The sequence below is a fragment of the Delphinus delphis genome, chromosome 13, assembly GCF_949987515.2.
Source record: "Delphinus delphis chromosome 13, mDelDel1.2, whole genome shotgun sequence".
In the NCBI taxonomy this organism is placed as follows: Eukaryota; Metazoa; Chordata; class Mammalia; order Artiodactyla; family Delphinidae; genus Delphinus; species Delphinus delphis.
In genome coordinates, this window is record NC_082695.1 from 5,008,298 (window position 1) to 5,032,368 (window position 24,071).

A 24,071-nucleotide genomic window follows, 5' to 3' on the forward strand; every position below is an offset into this window, starting at 1 on the left:
TCCATTGCAGGGGGCACAGGGTTAATCCCTCGTCGGGGAACTAAGATCCTGCATGCTACGCAGTGTGGCAAAAAGAGAAAAAAAACAAAACAAGAAACGAAAGAAAAGAGAACAGGTGATGACACTAGAAGATGATAAGTGAAAGATCTAAACAGGGCTCTATGCCAGCCTGAGGAGTAGGGTCTCATCCTGGCTGAAGTGGGAGCCATTGGTGGTTTTAAAGCCGGGGGAACTGCATGGCCAGCATTGCTCGGTCAAAAGGGAAGAGAAGAGGGGCCAAGAGACTGTAGCAACAGGTGAGAGCTCGTTCTGCCTGTTGGGAGCCCAGATGCCAGATTATTAGCAACAACCTCCTTCTGCTTCCCAGGCAAGCTCAGCCCCATAAAACCCAAGGCTGCTATCGGAGCTGGAGAAGACCTGCCAGCAGTGCCAAGTTCCCCAACTTCACATCCCGAGCCCGTATGCCGATACCCAGGTGTGACAGCTGCAACACCACTACCTTTAAGCACTGGGAGACAATTACGTGACAGCTAGAGGCACCCTCAGTTCACTCATTAAAAGGTACATTTCCCCCTTGCCTCTTAAATCATTTCTATTTTCCCCACTTCATTCTTCAGCTCTTCACTGCCAACAATAACAGTAACAGTAATAAAATTTTAAAATAATGGTTATCAAACCCTGCACTGTGACAAACAGGAGTTCAGGTAATTTTTGAGACTGCCAACCTAATTAGGTCATTGATGTATAAAGAGCAGAAAGGATAAAGCCCTCATCCTGCAGCACATCCGATAATACATTCAGAAGCTGTAGGACGGAGCTGAGCTGATGAATTCAAAGGAACACATCTCCCATTAAATGCAGAGGCACCTAGAAAAATGGTGCAGATGAACCGGTTTGCAGGTCAGAAATAGAGACACAGAGGTAGAGCATAAACGTAGGGACACCAAGGGGGGAACGTGGAGCGGGGGGAGGGTGGTGGTGGGATGAACTGGGAGATTGGGATTGACATGTATACACGAATATGTATGCAGTGGATAACTAATAAGAACCTGCTGTATAAAAAAATAAATAATTTTTTTTAAAAAAAGGCACAAAAAATAAAAATGCAGAGGCACCTCTTCATTTATACACTCATTATTTTCCCGTCAGCATTTGCAACCATCCCCAACCCACCACTGCCGAGGTACCGTGAGCATCTCAGCGCTTACCTGCTCTGTGTGTCCGGGTGATGACCCACGCAGGTGAGGGTGGCTGCTGTCTGAACACTGTCATTGTCAATTTCTTCCTGGACTGCCCACTGGTCTTCGCTGCTGACTCTCACTGCGGTTATTTTCACACCTGCTGCTGCCTTAATTCTGTGGGGTAGGAAAAAAAATTATATATATATAAATATATATGTATATGACCATTTTAGTTCAAAACAGGGAGCTAGAACAGCTCTCCCCTTTCCTCTGGGACATGTAGGGAAGAGTGGCCATAATGCCTTTCCTTTGAAAACTAAGTGTCCTGTTACTTTTACAAGCACCCCAAAGTAGGAGCGCCAGCGTTTTGCCACGTCTGTTAATTTTCTGTCTGATCGGTGTGTTGGGAACCAGATCGCTTTCTGTTTCAGGGGTCCCGTGGGACGGAGACGAGACAGATGTGTCTGGCAGGCGTGGATGGAATCTGGGGCCCGGTTCTTCCCCTGTGGACGGGAAGGGCCCCCATGAGGTGGGAGGGTCTGAGAGGCTGCAGGGGCCGTGCCATCCAGGGGACTGAGGGGGAGGCGGGCTGTGCTGACCACACTGTGAAGAGGAAACAGTGGGACCATGCGGTCCTCAGAGGAGCAAAAGAAACACAGCATTCAGGCAGGCTGAAGTGGCCAAGGACTGCCTGGTACGATGCTTGCAGAACTCAATTCCCCAAGGAAGAATCCAGGGCCCCAGCTGCTTCAGCCATTGAGCAAAGGCCAAAGAGAGTTCCCAGCCTGGATTGTCTGCCGTTTCTTCCCTGCTCCTAAAACTATCTTCATGTTGCTACTAACCAGAATACATCTCCTCTGTAACCACGGGGATTGCAAGGCAACATCCAAGTTCTCTGACAATGGCCTTGGGACTTGCCCAGATGCTGTGGACTTGTCTGGAGAACAATCAGGAGGAAGACAGGGCCATGGAAAGCCAAGCTGCTTGCTGTGCTTAACTAAATGTAAATAATACGAAAAGGGTGTCATTGGACTTCCGGGTGCATGAACTAATGCTGCAGAGGGTCAGCACACGCTTAGCTGTGAAGGTACCTGAACCCCCTCTGCTTCCCAGAGGCCTGTGGACTAATAAGAAATGCCCAGTGAGGCTCTGGGCATCCTTTTCCACAGAGAAGGCAAAAGGAATGCCACGATGCCAAACAATGGTATGTGTGCAGGAGTTACAGGAGCATCAGCAAAGACAGATCCATCAGGACAGACATTCCACTGCCACTGAGAACTTAGAAGCAAAGATTCCCTCCAAGAGATTTATTAATCAAATCCACACATATTGCAGGGTCTAAGATGCAATTAAAAACATACAAATGTAGGTGAAAGGATACGATGGGAGGATACATCCACAAATCATATCTCTGATAAGGGTCTAGTATCCAGCATATATAAAGAGCTCTTGCAACTCAACAACAAAAAAAAGACAAATAACTCAATCTGAAAATAGATGTTTCTTCGAAGAAGATATACGTGGCCAACAAGAACATGAAAAGACGCTCAGCATCATTAGTCAGCAGGGAAACGCAAATCAAAATCATGAGATACCACATCGTACCCACGAGGATGGCCATCATCAAAAAAGAGAAAATAATAAATGTTGATAAGGATGTGGAGAAACTGGAACCCCTGTACACTGCTGGTAGGAATGTAAAATGGTGCAGCCACTGCGGAAAACAGCTTTGCAGATGCTCAGAAAGTTAAACATAGAATTACTGTATGACTCAGTCATTCTACTCCTTTATATAGACCCAAATGAACTGAAAACAGATACTCAGGCAAACCCTTGTACATGCACCTCATGGCGGCACTGCTCACAACAGCCAAAAGGCAGAAACAACCCAAATGCCCATCACGCGATGAAAGGATAAACAAAACGTGATGTATACGTATCATGGAATACTATTCAGCCACAAAAAGGAATGAAGTGCTGATACATGTTACAACGCGGATGAACCTCAAAAACATAATTCCAGGGCTCCCCCGGTGGCGCAGTGGTTGAGAGTCCGCCTGCCGATGCAGGGGATATGGGTTCGAGCCCCGGTCCAGGAAGATCCCACATGCCGCGGAGCGGCTGGGCCCGTGAGCCATGGCCGCTGAGCCTGCGCGTCCCGAGCCTGTGCTCCGCAACGAGAGAGGCCACAACAGTGAGAGGCCCACGTACCACAAAAAAATAAAATAAAATAAAATAAACACATCATTCCAAGTGAAAGAAGCCAGACACAAAAGGCCATGTATTGTATGGTTCCGTTTACATAAAATACCCAGAAGAGGTAAATCCACAGAGATAGAAAGCAGATCAGTGGTTTCCAGGGGCGGGGAGGAGCAGAACGAGGAGTAGCTGCTTAGCTAATATGGGGTTTCCTTTTGGGTCATAAAAATGTCTTGGAATTAGATAGAGGCGGTGTCTGCACAACACTGTGTACTAAACGGCAGTGAATTATTCACTTAGAAATGGTACATTTTATGTTATGTGAAATTTGCTTCAATTAAAAAAGAAAGAAAAGAAGAAAAAACAGGTGAATGGACCCTCCCAGGAGCGACTGAAACTTTAAAAAAGGATTTATCAAAATCCAAAAAGGACCCAAAGAAGGGAATCCCTAAAGTCAGAATTTCAAGCAGCAGGAGAGAATGTTCTGGACTCAAGCGTTGTCCTAAAGCCCCTGATTTTGCTGCCTACCATAAGGAACCCCAGGGTGGAATTAGGGGACTCAAATACTTGCATATCTAATTAAATTTTTTAAAGTTTCTGCTTCCTGTATTCCCTTCTTATAGGACCTTACACAGATGCTAAGACGTACACCTGCTCGCTCTTGCATTTGGCGTTCCTGATCCCCTCCGGAGATTCAGGCGCCATTCTTTGTCCCAACTGGATGGTTTTTCCTGTTGAATTCTGGTGACTACATATGCTAACTCCTCAAAGCTTTCTTTCTTGCCATCACAAAGTTCCGGGAATTAATTTATGCAAGCCATGAATAGAGGCGTCTCATTGTATCCCTGTTTCCAGCCATTCCATCTTGCTGCCAAAGGGGCAACTGGAGAGAATGTTCCAGAATGCCTGTCTCCATAAGCAGAGTCCTCCCACTGTCAAGAGCACCTCCTCATTTCTACCAGTACTTGCCACTTTAATGGCTTATCACATTCTTCCACATACAAGGATCACAGAGCAAATTGACCAAGCAGCCCCACGGTCAGGATGATTACTATGGTTCCCAATGTCCTGATGATCAAACTGTGACCCTCACACCCCCAGAGGGAGCAACCAGCTGGAGGTCACAGAGCTAGACAGTGACAGAGCCAGGATTAGAAACCAGATCCCCTGACTCCAAAACCTGCTCCCCTTCCCTCCTGCTCTGCCCCATGCAGAGAATTCCCTGCAGAGGATACAAAATTAATGCACAGAAATCTTTTGCATTCCTATACACTAATGATGAAAAATCTGAAAGTGAAATTAAGAAAACACTCGCATTTACCACTGCAACTAAAAGAATAAAATATCTAGGAATAAACCTACCTAAGGAGACAAAAGACCTGTATGCAGAAAATTATAAGACACTGATGAAAAAAATTAGATGATACAAATAGATGGAGAGATATATCATGTTCTTGGATTGGAAAAATCAACATTGTGAAAATGACTCTACTACCCAAAGCAATCTACAGATTCAATGCAATCCCTATCTAACTACCACTGTCATTTTTCACAAACCCAGAACAAAAAAATTTCACAATTTATATGGAAACACAAAAGACCCCGAAGAGCCAAAGCAATCTTGAGAAAGAAAAACAGAGCTGGAGGAATCAGGTTCCCTGACTTCACACTATACTACAAAGCTACAGTAATCAAGACAGTATGGTACTGGCACAAAAACAGAAATATAGATCAATGGAACAGGATAGGAAGCCCAGAGATAAACCCACGCACATATGGTCATCTTATCTTTGATAAAGGAGGCAAGAATATACATTGGGGAAAAGACAGCCTCTTCAATAAGTGGTGCTGGGAAAACTGGACAGCTACATGTAAAAGAATGAAATTAGAACACTCCGTAACACCATACACAAAAATAAACTCAAAATGGATTAAAGACCTAAATGTAAGACCAGACACTATCAAAGTCTTAGAGGAAAACACAGAACACTCTATGACATAAATCACAGCAAGATCCTTTTTGACCCACCTCCTAGAGAAATGGAAATAAAAACAAAAATAAACAAATGGGACCTAATGAAATTTAAAAGCTTTTGCACAGCAAAGGAAACCACAAACAAGACGAAAAGACAACCCTCAGAAAGGGAGAAAATATTTGCAAATGAAGCAACTGACAAAGGATTAATCTCCAAAATTTCCAAGCAGCTCATGCAGCTCAATATCAAAACAACAAACAAGCCAATCCAAAAATGGGCAGAAGACCTAAATAGACATTTCTCCAAAGAAGACATGCAGATGGCCAAGAGGCACATGAAAGAATGCTCAACATCACTAATCATTAGAGAAATGCAAATCAAAACTACAATGAGATATCATCTCACACCAGTCAGAATGGCCATCATCAAAAAATCTACAAACAATAAATGCTGGAGAGGGTGTGGAGAAAAAGGAACCCTCTTGCACTGCTGGTGGGAATGTAAATTGATACAGCCACTATGGAGAACAGTATAGAGGTTCCTTAAAAAACCAAAAATAGAACTACCATACGACCCAGCAATCCCACTAAAGGGCATATACCCTGAGAAAACCATAATTCAAAAAGAGTCATGTACGAAAATGTTCATTGCAGCTCTGTTTACAATAGCCAGGACATGGAAGCAACCTAAGTGTCCATCGACAGATGAATGGATATAGAAGATGTGGCACATATATACAATGGAATATTACTCAGCCATAAAAAGAAAAGAAATTGAGTTATTTGTAGTGAGGTGGATGGACCTAGAGTCTGTCATACAGAGTGAAGTAAGTCAGAAAGAGAAAGACAAATACCGTATGCTAACACATATATATGGAATCTAAAAAACAAACAAACAAAAAGTGTTCATGAAGAACCTAGGGGCAAGACGGGAATAAAGACACAGACCTACTAGAGAATGGACTTGAGGACACGGGGAGGGGGAAGTGTAAGCTGGGACGAAGTGAGAGAGTGGCATGGACATATATACACTACCAAACGTAAGGTAGATAGCTAGTGGGAAGCAGCTGCATAGCACAGGGAGATCAGCTCGGTGCTTTGTGACCACCTAGAGGGGTGGGATAGGGAGGGTGGGAGGGAGGGAGACGCAAGAGGGAAGAGTTATGGAAACATATGTATATGTATAACTGATTCACTTTGTTATAAAGCAGAAACTAGCACAACATTGTAAAGCAATTATACTCCAATAAAGATGTTATAAATAAATAAATAAATAAATAAATAAAGCAGTGTGTGTGTGTCAATCCCAAACTCCCTAACTATCTCTTCCCCAAAAGAAATACATTCTAATTATTTTTGCCTTTGGACGGTTATGGAGCACCAGGCATTCCTACCTGCCTAGGAGAGCTGGAGGCTTCTAAGGATGAAGGTCAGGGAGGTGGTGGAGTTAGAGATGATGACAATGAACTAACCGTGAGAGTTTGGATACCAATCACTGAACATCTGTGACTCCGTTTCCTCGTTTACAAAATGTGTGTAATAATAATATCTCCCTATAGTGGAGTTTGTATGAAGATTAAGTGAATCACTGTATATAAAGTGCTTAGAAGAACACCTGGGACAAAGAAACTGATCAGCGTTAGCTATTATGATTTTTCTCACCATGAACTACTGCATACTCTCCAGAGATCATACACTCAGGATCAAGCCCCCTCCCTGTGCGATGTCCTCTGTAACTGCTCTAAGTCTCCACGCAGGACCCCAGCCACCTCCTCTCTAGATATGATTTCCCTGATTTGACTCCTTTTCCTTGGCAGGAAATTCCTCTCAAATCCCAAGACGGCGCAAACCCTCCATTTGCCATAGTACATCCTTTTATTTATTTTTTCCATAAAGGTTACTCTACACTTGAACCCTCGACACTCTGGGTTCAAAGGACATCAGTGTGCACCTGAGAAAGTCTCGGAAATTTTCTGTGATTGTCGTTGACCAAAGAAATAATCCCATTCTGGTTCGTGTCTAGTCTACTTCAATGTCCAGAAGTAGGACCAGCTTTAGAAGTGGCTGACCACAAAGGTTCAAATGATGTCCCCACTTCCCTAGGCACCTGACTCTGTTCAGGTCTCACATATGTGGGTTTTGGGCACCGATAGGCTCTCTTCTTGTGGTCACAGTATGGCTGCCAACAGCTCTTGATCTCACCGCCTCATCCACAAGGGAAAAGCAAGACTGTCCTAGAACAAACTCCTGGAGCCAGGTTTTCATTGGTTGAATCTGATTGAGCACTCAGCCTTGGACCTATAACTGTGGCCTAGGGGGTGAAAGGACAATGCTTACAGGTTTACCCAGACAAGGACCATCCTGCCCTAAGAGTGAAATTAATCCCATCTGGGATCGGCAGGGAGTGGCTCCCAAAAGGAAATTCGAGTTACAACAGAAGAAATGGATGGTAGGAATCAAAACCACAAGCCTGAAGCCAAATTACTGAGGTTCTGCCTCCCTCCTACACACAAGTTACAAAATTGTTCCAAAATCCCAGTTCTTAGTCCAAATCCTTCCCAATTTTAGATTCTATTTGTTGGAACAATCTAAGCCCAGAAAAATCCATGTCTTGAATATTCATTAAGTTTGTTTTAGAGAAATATTTTTAGGCTTGGTGATATTCTTAACTCTTGTTATTTAAAAACTACAATAATCTAAACCTTGTGACAGCGATTAATGGTCTCAGCACTGTAATGAGCTTGAGGGATTTGGGGGCTGAGCAAGGGAAAGATATGACCACAAGGTGGCAGTAGCACGCAACAAGCTTTACCTAGGCAGCAATTGGACAAGTTTGTGGGATGCGTTAAGTCCCTCATAGCCTAAGACCGTCCAAATGACATGGCATGAGGGCCACTAGCCAGAAGGGGAAGAGGGCAGGGAACCCCAGGGAGAAGAGGATCAGAGAGGGCGCTTACATGTCACTAGGCAGCACTGTGGGAAGTCTCCAGGTCAAACAGCTCCAAAGGGCAGCTGCAGCTTGAGGCCTTACAGCTACAAGGTCTATGGCTAACAGACACTGGGAACAGTTTTGCAGGGTATGCAGAGCAGGCTCTAAATGGCTAAAATAGGCTTATTTAGGGTATATTTAAAACAATTAGATGTGTAAAAAACTGAGTTTGGCTCCTGAGCTAACAGGTCCCAGTCTGCTATGAAGAAATAAACAACACAGGGGCCAACCTACAGGGACCATCTCCGGCTCATTTATAGAACAACTACTTCCTGACATTCACAATAAAAACCTTACATTCATACTTCGATAGGGTCTTCATTATACAACTATTTGTTTTCTGTATTCTTGAAGTTAAGGGATTACATAGAGGAGAATACATTGGCAGACTAAGAAACTATCAATATTTGTTGATGAACTGAGCCTTAAGGAAATCAGTCCCCACTCTCACTTGACCCTTGGTTGACGGTGACACCTACCGCAGCCCTGCTGCAGCATCTCTGCCTTTGGCAAGGGTGGGCTGTCAGGCTCTGCTGATCGTCCGCTGTAAATACAACGCAAACGCAATGCACATCTACTGCAGAGCGAAACCACCGAATCTTGTAGCATTGGAGGACTGACAAATGCCAGCAAAGCTACAAAGAGGATCCAGCAGAGCTCCACCAACCACGCCTCCAGACGTATCTACTGACAGTTCACAAGTGAAGGAGGGAAAGTCAACGAGAAAAGATAAGTGCTTCAAAAGAGAGCAGTCCGAATAGCAAGGCAGAGTGAAGCTCTTGGGGAAACTGGGGAAAAGCCCTGAAATACTTGCGCTACGTTGATCCTTTTTTGTGATCCTGTTGGCAATGTCAAGTGTGAAATGAAAAATGCAGTACTGTGCAGTTATATAAAATTGGAGGAAAATAACAACAAAAAATTGTCGACGGGCAGTGCACGCTTTGTTCCGAGCGGCACAGAAAGGGAGTTACTGAGCCCGAATTTTGTTTACTGTAAGATAAGACAAACTTGTTTGTGTGTCTTTCTTTCATTTCTCAAGGAAGAAGAAAAATGCCAATCGCGTTTCCTTTTTCTCAAGATGTTCTACATGAGTTTACGTTCCCATTTACAGTGGATTAATTTTCATTGGCCGAATATTCTCAAATTAAAGAAACTTCCCATAACTCACCTGTAGCTTGAAATGGCAACGGTCTAAAAAATGCATATTTTATGGTGTGAAATACGCTAACGTTCTGTATTGGCCGGGAGCTGGCTTCCTCGTGGTTCCTAAAACAGCACGTGTCTTCCTGTCTTTAAACCTTTGTTCTTGCTGTTCCCTCTGCCTGGAAAGGTCTCCCCTGACACCCACAGGACTCACTCCCTCATCTCCTTCAGGTTTGGGCAAATGTCATCTCTTTGAGCTTTTTCCAGACCACCCGATCGAAAAAAAAAAGCCCTAATTCATACTCCCAAACTTTGCTTCCTTTGTTTATTCTCTGCATTCCCCCACTGGATGGAAGCACCAGGAGAGTGGGGAGGGTTTTTTTGTTTTTTTGTTTTTTTAATGTTTTGTTTCCTGCATTATCCACGGTTCTGAGAGCCACGCCTGGGAAACTGGAGGTGCTTAATAAGTGTTGGTAGAATGAAAGGTCTCTATCTAAGGTGTCATCTGTCTCTGGGCGCTCCATAAATATCAGACTGAGGGCAGAAGATGTCCAGTAAGGGACAAAAGCTACCATGGTCACGGGAGGGAGGCACTGGAACCCTATGGACCAGAGGTTCTCGGGCTTTTAAGCACATGAGAATCACCTACTGACAGGTATCTGGATCCTACCTCCAAAGCTTGTGATCCAGTAAGTCTGGGGCGGAACCCAACTGTGCCATGTTTTCAAACAGGCTGCCATTCTGATGCGGGGGGTCCCCAGAACATTCTTAGGATAAGAGTGCTTGGGACACATTTCAGACAATCACATTCTGTCGAAGAGAGTAATGCCAGGGAACATCTGGTGTTCGAATCACTTTCTGAGAGAAGCCCAGCCCTGGGCGCTGGAGCACTTTGAGGATGTGTAAAGATACGTTTAATTTGGATTCCCCGGCAAACCACTTTCTCTGTGATAAATTAACCACAGAGAGAGATGTGCGCCTCTCCCACTAGGCACCTGGAGGCTGGCAAAGGCAGGCTCTGCTGAGAGCTCATTTCAGACCACAATTTAAACTTGGACAGATTACAGGGCAGGGGAAAGAGTCAAGGCGAGGAGGCCACCGTGCTCATGACCACAGAGCAGGTAGGGCTCCCCCTGGTCCAGGTGGCTGAACCTGGATGTTGAGGACAGATATTGTTGGTCTCGGTCAGAAAGGGAACAGGAGCCAGCCTGAAGGACAGACAGATAACCAGTGCTGGAAAATCACATCCAACAGAGCAGACTGTTGGAGGGCGTGGATTTCAGCCCCGAGAACAGGGACACACAAAGTGGGACCTTTATGCAAGTGAGAACGTTCCCAAAGTAACACACGCTGATTCCCATGGGGCTGGCTCCCCTCTCTTGTCTCACTTGTTAATTTAACCTTTCACCCAAGAAAGTTAAAAATTAAGCAAACTATACGTATAGCTTTTGACAAATCGGAAATTTGACAAATCACTCCCTTCTTCACACTTCCTAAGGCATTAGGATAAGCACATCCAAAACCCTGCCTTGGCCCCAGACATCCAAATCCAGCAAAAGGAAAAAAAGACTGGCTCCAGCCTAGAGTGTGTCTTACTCGGCCACTTAACTGTTTCTGGGCCGTACCATGTGTGGCAGACAAACTCTGGGGTGGTCCACGATGACCCCCGACTCCGGGTGACCATACCTTTGTTGAATCCTTTCCCCTTGAGTGTGGGGAGGGCCTGTGACTTGCTTCTAGCTGGAACAGTATGATAAAAGAGATGAAATGTCATTCCATGGTCCCATTACATTTTATAAGACTCCATCTTGCAAGCAGACCAGCTCCAGAGAATCTCCCTCCCGGGTGTCTTTGAAGAAGTAAGCAGCCATGTTGGGACACCCATGTGACAAGGAGCTGGGGCAGCCTCTAGCAGCTGAGGGCCAACAGCCAGTAAAAACCCAGGGCCCTCGGTCCTACAATAGCAAGGACATACACTCTGCCACCAACGCCAGTTCGTCTGGAAGCCGATTCTTCCCCGGTCGAGACTCAGATGAGAATGCTGGCATTTAAAGGATTAGGGGGACTTCCCTCGCGGTCCAGTGGTTAAGGCTTTGCCTTCCAATGCAGGGGGTGCAGGTTCGAGCCCTGGTCGCGGAGCTAAGGTCCCACATGACTCGGGGCCATAAAACAGAAGCAACATTGTAACAAATTCAATAAAGACTTTAAAAATGGTCCACATCAAAAAAATCTCTTAAAAAATAATAAATAAAGGATTAGGGCCAGAGATGCTGATTTCCCTGCTGTGAATGGAACAGTCCTGCCCCACTCCAGATGCCAACAGTGCCCCCACTAAGAAACACCGTAGGCATCTGATTTTTCAGCCTCTGTAGAGATAATACCCCCACCACCACCTGCCCCCAACACAAATGCCTGGGATCGCTTTCCCGGCAGACTGGACCCCAGGCTGAGCTGCAGACACTCCCTACCTGCTCTGCCCCTGCCCCCATGTGAAGCACATGCTGAGTTTTCAGTGTCAGTGGACAGGAGGGGAAGCAGCCCCCCTACAAATTCTGGATGCGCCGTCACAGCCATGAAGCCAACGTGTGCCCCAGTTTCAAGACCATTATGGTGGTGCCATCAGGAATATCGTCTGTTCATCCACTTCACTTCTCTGCAAAGCCCCAAGTGTTGGCTCCCACCATGAAAACCAGTCCACCTTCGGATCACCTTTCAACGTCTGACACAACGAAACACAGAAAGCTTTACCCTCTGATTCCCAACCACTGTCTCTGATCATCATGTCCCACAGAGCGAAGTTAAGGACAACGTGCGCCTCTCTGATAGCAGAGCTGTTCACTACACACACGCAAAACAGAAACACACACACACACACACTCACCCCCGAGCGACCCACGCGGCAGGAGCAGGGAAGTTGATAATTTCTCAGGGCCCGATTAATGGCCTCTCATGATCCAGCTAGCAAGGTAATATTGTTTTATGGGAACCTAGGATTAGTCAACGTACAGCCATTAAGAACCAGAAATGCTTTCGAAATGAAAGGGATTTTGGAAAGCAGATACCGTCAACCTCAGGGCTTTGGAATTCAAATGTGACTGAGAAGTATTTGATTTAATTTAAGGTCTACACACTGCATAGCTACCACATGTCAGGCATTAACCACCTACTATGTGCAGGAGAAATAGACAGTCCTACAAAACAGACAGAATAGTGAAGCTGAGACCACATTTCTGACTTAAAACTTGGACTCTAAGAAAGAAAGAAAAAAGGACACAAGAGAACACACCTGGACTCCTGCCGTGTGACCTTGGGAAAGTCATTTAGCCTCTTTGTGCCTCAGTTTCCTAATCTGTAAAATGGGACTATTAATAACAGTACTACTGCACAGTGTCATTGCAAGGATTAAATGGAGATGGTATATACAAAATGCTTAGAATGGAGCCTGGCATATAGCAACTATGCAGGGTTCACTATGCTGGTGGTGGTGACAGGAATGCCCATGTGATGACCCCATCCCAGCTCTAAATGCTGACATTTCAAAGAACCACCCTCAGTGTTAAAATGCTCCAGAACAGACTGAGAAGTGCAGAAAAGCTGTCACGAGATGTCACGAGAGTTATCCAACAAGTTCCCAACCCCGGTCATCTGATCCACAGAAGACCAGATGGACAGGTAGAGTCTACCCAGCGTCCATCCTCCTCTTCTGATGCAGCTCCTACCTAGACTTCCCTGCTCAGTCCAGGTATGTCAGGCTAGGCTGACCCCACCCTTGGCTTCAGGAGTTGGTATGTGTAGCCATTCAAAGCATTGAGTCCTTCTGGACAGTGATTGGTTCAAGGAGGAAGCATATGACTCAACCAAACCAATCAGCATATCCCATCCCCTGAATTGATCGGCCCAGAAATAGACATGTCACCCAGAATGTTTCAGGGAGAGTTGAGCCCAGCTCTCTTTTCACTAAGCAATAAGTGTTGCAAGAGCCCACCACCTGTCTGAGAATGAAACCAGTAGGGGAAAGCAAAGGTAAGAGGTGGAAAGAGATGGCTTCCCAGTTACACTGTATGAGCACTTGGATCCAGCCAGACCTGAGGTTGTCCTTCAGTTACATGAGCCAGTAAATTCCCTTCAAGCCACTTTGAGCTGGGTTTCTCCTACTTGCATTTGAAAGCGCACTGACAAAAACAGCCAGGTTCTGACATTTCCACCACTCAGAGCACCAAATAAAATCCTCCCAAAGTTCACAGAGATACACATATAAAGTCACCACCTGTGATGCAAGGACAGGAGAACAGATGGTGAAAGGATGTTCAATATTTCCAAGTCCTTGTGAGCACAGAGAGCAAATATTAAATAAAAGGAATCTACAGAAACAATCAGAGATCCTCTCCCTTTGTGATATCCATCCCAAATATTAATAAACAAAGCTAAGGTGTAAAAATTCAATTCATAACTCAAAAATAACCTGACCTTTTATGGAATTAAACTCATTTTCTGTCAAACCAATTTTTTTAAGAATGTTTAGTGATATAAATGTTCGAATGCCTAGTAAAGAATCGTTTCCTCATGGTAATTTAAAGCATTCTGTGAGCCACTATGAATGTTTTTCCTCTCCAACCTGGACACAAGCAAGGGATCACCCTGCTACATTGGATATTTCCTCTCCATGAAAACTTGTCAGTAATTTTCAGTAACTTGGTATTTACAGCTCCTGAAAAGTAAATTCTCTCTCTCTTCCTCTCTCTCTCTCTTCCTCTCCCTCTCACACACACACACACACACACACACACACACACACATCCATTTTCCCAACTTCATCTACCTTCTAGAGTATGATGATCCACAAAGTTATTTTTACAACACAGAACTTTCTAAGTCCCAAATGCATAGCTAAATGAACACTTGAAATCACCTCTTAGAAGTCTCAAAGGAAAATCAAACTCAACACATCCAAAACTGAACTCACGATCAACTCAGCCAAAAATAAAAACAAAAACCACCTTACTTCTCTTGTCCTCTTTGAGAAAAGACCACTCTCTTAGTTCAGGATGCTATAACAAGATACTACAGACTGGGTGGCTTAAACGACTGAATTTGTTTCTTGCAGTTCTGGAGTCCAGGAAGCTCAAGATCAAGGTGCTGGAGATTCAGTTCCTGAGAGCCCTCTTCCTGGTTTGCAGATAGCTGCCTTCCAGCTGTGTCCTCACGTGGCAGGGAGCAGAGGGGGAAAGAAAGCTCTCTCGTGTCTCTTCTTATAAGGGCACTAATCTCATCACGAGAGCCCCACCCTCATGAACTAAGTATCTCCCAAAGGTCCCATCTCCAAATACCATCGCACTGGGGCTTGGGATTTTCACAGATCAATGCAGGCCGGGGAGGCAGAGGGATACAAACATTCAGTCCATAGCAACCACCATTCAGTCCAGGGCAACCATCATCCCCCAAATCGCTGAAACCAGAAACATGGGCGTCAACCTTGACAGCCTCCTTTCTGTAACTGCCTCCCATATCCAGCCCATCAGCAAGTCCCCTGCCATCGTCCTTGTGTGTGTCACTGCTGTAAGCACCCTGCAACCACTGCTACAAGCCACAGAGCAATCAAGGTGAGCTGCTCCAAATCCTGAGCCATCAAAATTCCAAGCTTAAAACTCTTCACTGGTTACCACCTTTGTTAGAAAAAGCCTGAAATCCCACAAGACCCTGCACGGTCTGGACCATGATTAAGAGATCACAAAATTGCCTGGTAGAGGCAGTGGCTAATAGCGTAGTGGCTGAAAGCACAGACTCTGGAACCAGACTGCCTGGATTCAAATCCTGGCTCTAGCGTTTATCCACTCTGCGATCTACTCAACCTCTCTGAGCCCCAGTTTCTTCATCTGTAAGGTGGAAGCACAGAAGCCATCTCATAGGTGTCATATGAGGATTGAATTTTAAGCACTTAGCAGGTGCAATTTTAATTCTCTCTTTAGGATCGTGGCTCTGTGATTTCCTACGGTTCCTTCTCAGTTCCTCGGAAGCCCCAGACTTTTCCTGCACCTGGCTATACTGGTTAGTCTCTGTTTCTCCTGCAGACCCTTTGTCTATTGTTCTCTTCTTGTCCAGTACCGCTAGAGGCTGACAGCTGTGCACAGCATCAATGGAGGTCCCCTTGCCCTCCCTCTGGCTTCCAGTTGGGTTCAATCAATAGAAGGCACAGCAGGAGATTAGATGGTGAGAGAAGAGAAGTTGGGGTATTAATACCCCTGGCTTCTCCCTGCTGGTGACGGCGGCTGAGTTCCCCTCCCTGTGAGCACGGCTCCTGTGGTCCAGCCCTGTCCCCCAGTCTCCGCTCTCCCTGGGTTCCTGCAATTCCTCCCTACCCTTGGGCCAGTTACCACCTTGACCCTGCCCCCACTCAGTCAAAGCCCCTCCATGAAATTCTCTTTGGGGTACCAGCTCTTTCCCACCTGAACCCTGAATGCTTCAGGTCTTTGCAAATACTCTTCCTTATGCCTGAAACTTTTCCCTCACACCACCCTCCACCTCCAACTATCCAGATCATTCCTTTCCATCCTTCAATTCTTAATCAACACGTCCTCAGGGAAGCCTTCCCAGGTACACAGGACTGAGTTAGTTTTTTTCTTTTACGGCACCTCGATTTTCCCTTCCCAGCACTTATCACAGCTAACACTAAATAATTATCTGTGTAAGTTTCTATATACATTGTGGTGCCCGAGACTGGAAGACTCACACCAGCAGAGACCACATCGGGCTTGTTTGATCACATCCTCCACTTCATACGCTGCTTTGCACACACGTGGTACTCAGTGCACACTTGTCGAATTAATCAATCACACAATGCAATGCAGTGGGTCCCCGTAACTGGAATGACCGGGTTTCATCCAACACAGGAGGAAACAGAGCAGTGATGTCCAGGCCAAGCCACTTTTGCTTCTCAACCTAAGGCAGATGCGCTCAGAAGAGGCCTACGCCTGCACCTCTCTGAGGCTGAGATGGTTGCTAATCATGAAGGCTCTCTAGTCAAACTTGGTATTGGAGCCTCGGTGGCAACTTCGGGCACAGAGGCAGGCTGAGCCTGGCAGGGAAGCTGGCGTGGATTTCGAGGCCCCGGGACGAAGTCTGACCCCATCCTCGTGTGTGGCTTATAGTAGCCGCAGAAACAGCGCCTCACATTCGGTTACCACCCGAATGCTTGCCAAGGACTTTCTCATTTGTTCCTCGTGAAAACCTGTGAAACTGCCACAGAGAAACGATTCACACGCCCACAATCACACAAGTGGGCAGACACAGAACCGGGGCTGCATCCCTGTGGTCACGGCTCCTCCCAGGAGGATGCCAGCCAGCCCCGCCCCCGAGGGCTTTTCACCCTCTGGGCTGTTTGTCAGGTGAAGTGCTCCAAACGTCTTCCAGGGTCCCTTTTATCCAGATGGAAAACGCCTGAAAGAGCACTGCAACAGAGGAGTTAAGAGCACACCTCCAGACGCTGATGCCTTGGTTCAAAGCCAAGTTTTGCTACTTTCTATCTGTGTAAGTTAACACTAATTATTTTAACCTCTTTGGGCCTGTTTCCTGTCTATAAAATGGGGATAAAGTGCCCACTTGGATGGTAGCCTTCAGTATTCAATGCGTGAATGTATTTACACCCCACAGTACAATGCCTGACCTGGCACATGGCAGACAAGTCTGCATTCGCCCCCTCTGTGCACCTTCTAACCATCATCAACCTAACCCGTCCTCATGAAATAACAGCTAGCCTCGGGGGAAAGGTGGACAACTTATTCCACTTTGTTCCACCTCCTACCGGCCCGTGGACAGGGGGCAAGACGTGTAATAGGTATGACCCTCAGTCCACAAACTCATTACTTTCTTTACTTCCTAAAATTCAAATTAATTTTGATTCTCAGCCCCATTTGGCCAGGCTGGTTTAAAAATAAAAACTGAAGGTAGTCTTGCCAGGGATGAAGGAGGAGTGGGATTCTGTGGATGGACAAGGATGGGAGGGGACAGAGGGCTATGAGAACTTCCGTTCTTCACCGACGGTCCCTGAGATGTCCGTCACAGTGGCTCCCGTGGTCCCTCAGGTCAGGGGTGGGGGTGGGCGTGGGGGATGTCTTTACTACTTCTCTGCCAGCCTTGGGGCTAGGAGGCTTCTAGAAGGCTACCCAGGTCCCAGCTCCTCTGACCCATGACTGTAAACTCAAGTGCCTCCAGGGACCAGGCAGGTATAAAGGTGAGTAACTGGACAGGTGGATACTACAGTGAACAGGTAACTAACTCACACATCCCAACCTAAGGGGATGCCCGTGAGAAACCTCTGCCTTCAACACGTCGAAGGAGGCCTCTGGTAACAAGCCCTTCCACCCACTTGGTTGTGTCCCGTACGTAACTCCACTTGTATCCACTGAAATGCAGCGGCTCTGCAGCCCCGAGGCTGCTCTCTGGGAGGTGTTCCCAGAGTAGTTTCTGCTCTCTCCACCCCAGGACAGTGTTCCTCCATTTACTCAGCCCAGGAGCACAATCTCCCAAGACCACGCTGACACAGAGTCAAGCACACATGCACACACATGCACAAACACACACACGATCCTTCCGTCAAATCCCTGTTTTCATGCTGCTGTGACCAAAAAATGAGCCACTAGTTCAGATCCTACAGATGCAAAAAAGCTGGGTGACACATCAGCTATCAACTGCGGTAACTGTGGGAGCGTCGAAGACCAGGGAGACCAAGCTGCAGGCGACACTGCCTTGCTTGGCGTCCTGTCAGGGACAATTCTGTCCTCTGCACACAGACAGGAGACCCATCTGTTCTCTGATGAACGAACAACCAGAGAACACCGCTGGGTACCTGTGTTCTAGGCTCCTGTATTTCTAGCTGTGTCTGTGAAATAAGCTCCAAAGTTACAGAGACTTGGAAAGTGAGAAGCAACCGTATTTCTTCATCTTCCTTTCAAAAGCGAGGTTTCCTATGCAATGCGTCATGAACGCACCCTGAGGGGGCAGAAGGCACGTACTGTAAAGAGACCAGATTTCTGTCTGGGACATTCAAAGCCTTGGATCACGCAGCTCAGGGTGTTCAGAACTGTCTTAGGCACAGTCTCCCCTGTCCAGCAGACTCTGTAACTGTGTGTCATCTCTTCAGAAACAGCCTTCAGAGATAGATTACAAACATTACACATTCACGGTGTGGAGAAAAGGGAACCTTCCTACACTGTTGGTGGGCATGTAAATTGATACAGCCACTATGGAGAACAGTAGGGAGGTTCCTTTAAAAACTAAAAATAGAACTACCATAGGACCCAGCAATCTCACTCCTGAGCATGTAGCCAGAGAAAACTGTAGTTCAAAAAGATACATGCACCCCAATGTTCATAGCAGCACTATTCACAATAGCCAAGACGGGGGGCAACCTAAGTGTCCATCAACAGAAGAATGGATAAAGATGATGTGGTACATATATTCAATGGAATATTACTCAGCCATAAAAAAGAATGAAATAATGCTATTTGCAGCAACATGGATGCAACTAGAGATGATCATACTAAGTGAAGTAAGTCAGACAAAGACAAATATCATATGATATCAGTTATGTGTGGAATCTAAAAAAATGATACAAATGAACTTATTTACAAAACAGAAATAGACTCACAGACTTAGAAAAGAAGCTTATGGTTACCAAAGGGGAAAGGGGGGATGGATAAATTAGCAGTTTGGGATTAACAGCTACACACTACTATATATAAAACAGATGAACAAGGACCTACTGTATAGCACAGGGAACTCTATTCAATATCTTGTAATAACCCATAATGGAAAGGAATCTGAAAAAGAATATATATATAGAATTGAATTGCTTTGCTGTACACCTGAAACTAACACAACAGGATAAACCAACTACACTTTAACTTTTTAAAAAATAAACGTCCGGAGGCGCATAAGACAAGAAGCCCCACGTCTTAGAGAGCGGGAGATTTATTTCAAACTCGGGCAACAGTTCCCGGTGTGATACCAGCTGGATCCTGACACTGCTTGTTGCAACACCAAAACTGCATCTCCGAGGTGCCTTCATCTGGTGAACTGTTCTTATCTCTGCAGAAGCAAAAACTCAATCAGACAGGATTGGATCTGGGAACACCCTCCCCCTTTCTCTTCCTCCTCAAAGGCAAGATTATTCGCACCCCGGAGCCTGGCACTGGCTGTGCCTACTTAGCTCTGCCAGTACTCCGTCATGACGCCCATCTCACTGGATTCAGCCTCTTCACTCATTGATGTACCCTGTCTTGTGTCCACAGGCGTTTTAAACAGCAACAAACAAATCATTAAGTAGAGAACAAAAGGCAACAAACCGTTAAGAACAAACATGTGAAAGCAGGCAGGCTCTCCTAATTTGCTCTTCTGAGATGGGCATTTTTCCATTAGCCGGCAATGCTACAGGATCACTTTTATTTTCTTTTTTACTGGGGTATAGTTGTTTTACAATGTTAGTAAACAGTGTTAGTTTCTACTGTACAGCAAGGGGAAGTAGAGTTCCCTGTGCTACACAGCAGGTTCTCATTACTTATCTATTTTATACATATTAGTGTATATATGTTAATCCCAATCTCCCAGTTCATCCCACCCAACTTTTCCCCCCTTGGTGTCCATATGTTTGTTCTCTACATCTATGTCTCTGTTTCTGTCTTTCAAACCGGTTCATCTGTACCATTTTTCTAGATTCCACAAAGATGTGGATGGACCTAGAGACTGTCGTACAAAATCACTTTTAAGACACCACTCCCCGATTCAGAAGACATCAAGAGTCCCAATGCTGACCCATGTCCAGACCATTCTTGGCCAGATATTCTCTCTCCTCACCAGGGAGCTGACCTTCCCTCCCTCCCACCGTGGGTCCATCTGGACTTGGCTCCATTCAAAACCAGCAAGCCCTCCAGTTCTTGTTTGGTGCAGAAAATAGGACCACCATAAACACCAGAACACCAAGGGCCTCACCTATGAGGATACGAGCTCCACAAGATCAGAGAACTACATCCTTCCCCACTACAGAGTCAGCACGGTAACAGTACCTGGCAAACGGAAAGCACTCAAATATTTGTTGAGTTAATAGATGAATGAACCTCCCTCAAGACACAGTATATGACACTGATCTGCCTCCCATGGGTTAAATGAAAAACATACTATTAAGACGCTGGCATTCCTCGGAAACTTGTTCAAATAAATCCCTCGTATTTCTTTTAGTTGCCAAACCTAAAGCACAGGAAAGTCACAACAATAATGGTGTTTTCCCCTGGGAACCTGTAGCCTGAGAGTTACATCAGGTCTGTGTGGAACACAAATTTTATCGGCATCTGTTGTCACGTGACCTAGAACATTCTGGTTCCCTGTTACTAGAAAGGCTCCTTCTGGACAGAAAGTGCAAGGGCATCAACCAACACCAACAACAGGGTCCATCAGGCAGCCTCCAGTTGCCAAGCCCCTTGGCAGGATGGGAAACAAGGGGCTCAGGGGGGCTTCGCTCGACAGTCCAGAGATGGGAAGCAAAGAGCTAGGGGCCAGGGCCCCTCCACCCTTGGACATCCAACTCTCAGGAGGCCACACACAGTTTTTTCATCCCATCAGATGTAGTCAGGAAGGAACAGAGATAAAAACCAAGCTCTCATCTCGCCCAGTTTTAAAATACTTGCAACTCATTCCATTTTTTAAATGCCTGAAATTAAATGTGTTTTTTTTTTATTTTATTTTTAACTGTGTTTTCAGGACGTGGGACAAACACCTAAGGGCACATGAGACTATCTTAGGTGGCGTGACAAGGACATAATATTAAATAATATTGAGTTGGAAAAAAGAGAGTTTCTAATTTTTCTCAACCCTTTTGATTAAGAAAGGTGGAAAGTTCCAGTTGAGTGTCTTAATGTCTTTAACCTCCTCCAACACTTGCAAATCTCCCTTTTAAACAGAGAAAACTAATGAGCCCCCAAATCAAGGCATTTTAGAGCCTGCCACCTTCTCGCTTGAACGCTACGACACTGGCTTTTATGCAATTATTATTACGGTTGCCTTCTATTTACAGCAAATGATACTGGTTTTCTATTTATAGAAGAGATATAAAGTTCCTGTTATAGGTAAATTCAAGAAAAATAGGAGCTGATTTAAAGAAAAATATTAATTGAACGGCAGTACTGGTGTTACATACAGGCGGAAGAAATGGTGAAACCTCGTGGGAAAAAGACAATGCCAACTGCCCAGTCTCTCTGGTCAGGATTCCCAAGGGAAACAGGTTTGGGTGACAAACTCATTCCTACCATAGCTACACATTTATTTTAATGTGTACTAGAAAAAAAATAAAGCCACAAAATCAAGAGATTAATCTTCTGCCTTGAGGGAGCAACGTAAGATTTTATTTTGAGATAAATGTATTGCCCCCCAAAAAGTGGGTATCAATTGAAATGAAAATAGTAAGGGAAAAAGAGTTTGGGGTGGTGGGTAGGGATGGGAGAACTGGAATTCTGGGAAACACCAGTTCCAGGGACGACCTGGACCAGCTCTCACAGGCAGCCTCACACCCTGCAGCCAACCTGCAGCTGCACCCAGGGGTCTTCAAGGTGCAAATCAAAGAGGCAACTTTCTACCACAAGAAAGCCCTGTGTGGCTCAATTCAGCTGAGGGCAGAGGAATCTGAGAATCCCACTCCAGGTTAGGTTTGCTCGACAGCTCGGAAGAAAGAAGGAAACCTATCTGGAGAAGGAATCGAGCTGCTGAGAAGGAACTGAGTTTGTCTTCAGTTGTCAAAGCACTCCGCTGGGGAACACAAGAGCACCCTGGCTTCACCTGTCTACATCTCCTCTGTCTCTGCCGCTGGTGAACGGCCAAGAATGGGAAGCCACAAACAGAAAGGATTTTCAAGCAAAGAGAAGGCAAAGAAAACAGATTTTTCAAGAGCAAAACACCCACAGCTTTCACAAATTTAGACTGAGCTAGAATAATCTCAAGAGTGGTCCCACCCTGAAACACGCTTCAAGAGCAGTGTTATCAAACTGGGCTTAGTGGGATTTCTGGGCATCTGGCTACAGCCATCAAACCACCTATCTTTCCTGGGCTTTTAAACATTTCAAGGACCTCTGTATTTGGGGTACATCTCAGCTGTTCTAATGGTTTTATGATTACGAAACTGAGGCTCAGAGAAGCGAAGTGACCTGACTAAGGTCCTAAAAAGCCAGGACTAGAACTCAGATGTCCAACCGCTGGGTGTCCTTCTTCCCTGCCATCCAATATCATGCTTCATTAAGAAGGCAGTAAGACGGCTTCCCTGGTGGCGCAGTGGTTGAGAGTCCATCCGCCTGCCAATGCAGGGGACACGGGTTCGTGCCCCCGTCCGGGAAGATCCCACATGCCGCGGAGCGGCTGGGCCCGTGAGCCATGGCCGCTGAGCCTGCGCGTCCGGAGCCTGTGCTCCGCAACGGGAGAGGCCACAACAGTGAGAGGCCCGCGTACGGCAAAAAAAAAAAAAAAAAAAAAAAAAAAAAAAAAAAAGAATGCACTTCCTCATCCTCTAGCACCAAATGTCCTGTCAAGAATTATCATTCAGTATCCTGGGACCATCTATTGGAATGAAAAAGATAAAACCAAGTGACCTCAACTAGAAAAATAAGAGATGATAAACTGCACTGAGAAACTACATTTGCCTTTGAAGGAAAGGTGAACCATATCCTACTTTTGTCTCTGTTTTAGGAATCTAAAGATACTGGGGCCACAATGGAAATTATTCATGTTTGCGATAAAATCATGTGATAATAACCTAAAAAGTTAAACACTCAAGGAAGTCTATAGTTACAGTTCTTCACTTGCACACAGTAGAAACCCCATCTGGCCAGCTTATGAGAAAGAGATTCATAAGCGAGACTGCTGGGTCATATGGTAGTTCTATTTTTAGTTTTTTAAGGAACCTCCCACTACAGGGCATATACCCTGAAAAAACCATAATTCAAAAAGAGTCATGTACCACAATGTTCACTGCAGCTCTTTTTACAATAGCCAGGACATGGAAGCAACCTAAGTGTCCATCGACAGATGAATGGATATAGAAGATGTGGCACATATATACAATGGAATATTACTCAGCCATAAAAAGAAATGAAATTGAGTTATTTGTAGTGAGGTGGATGGACCTAGAGTCTGTCATACAGAGTGAAGTAAGTCAGAAAGAGACAAACAAATACCATATGCAAACACATATATATGGTATCTAAAAAAATAAATAAATAAGGTTCTGAAGAACCTTGGGGCAGGACAGGAATAAAGATGCAGATGTAGAGAATGGACTTGAGGACATGGGGAGGGGGAAGGGTAAGCTGGGACGAAGTGAGAGAGTGGCATGGACATACATACACTACCAAATGTAAAATAGATAGCTAGTGGGAAGCAGCCGCATAGCACAGGGAGATCAGCTCGGTGCTTTGTGACCACCTAGAGGGGTGGGTTAGGGAGGGTGAGAGGGAGACGGAAGAGGGAGGGGATATGGGGATATATGTATATGTATAGCTTATTCACTTTGTTATAAAGCAGAAACTAACAGACGACTGTAGAGCAATTATAC

The 24,071-nt window shown here is 45.4% G+C and overlaps 1 protein-coding gene across 2 annotated transcripts in view; it reads right to left on the reverse strand.

The window, feature by feature from the left end:
- LOC132435811 (transmembrane protein 132B) overlaps positions 1-24,071 on the reverse strand; it is a 235,582-nt gene that overhangs the window by 182,327 nt on the left and 29,184 nt on the right. For both annotated transcript variants that reach the window (XM_069541301.1, XM_060027875.1), the window contains exon 2: positions 1,209-1,355. In XM_069541301.1, coding sequence (XP_069397402.1) covers positions 1,209-1,355 — 147 coding nt within the window. The remainder of the gene's footprint in view (positions 1-1,208; positions 1,356-24,071) is intronic.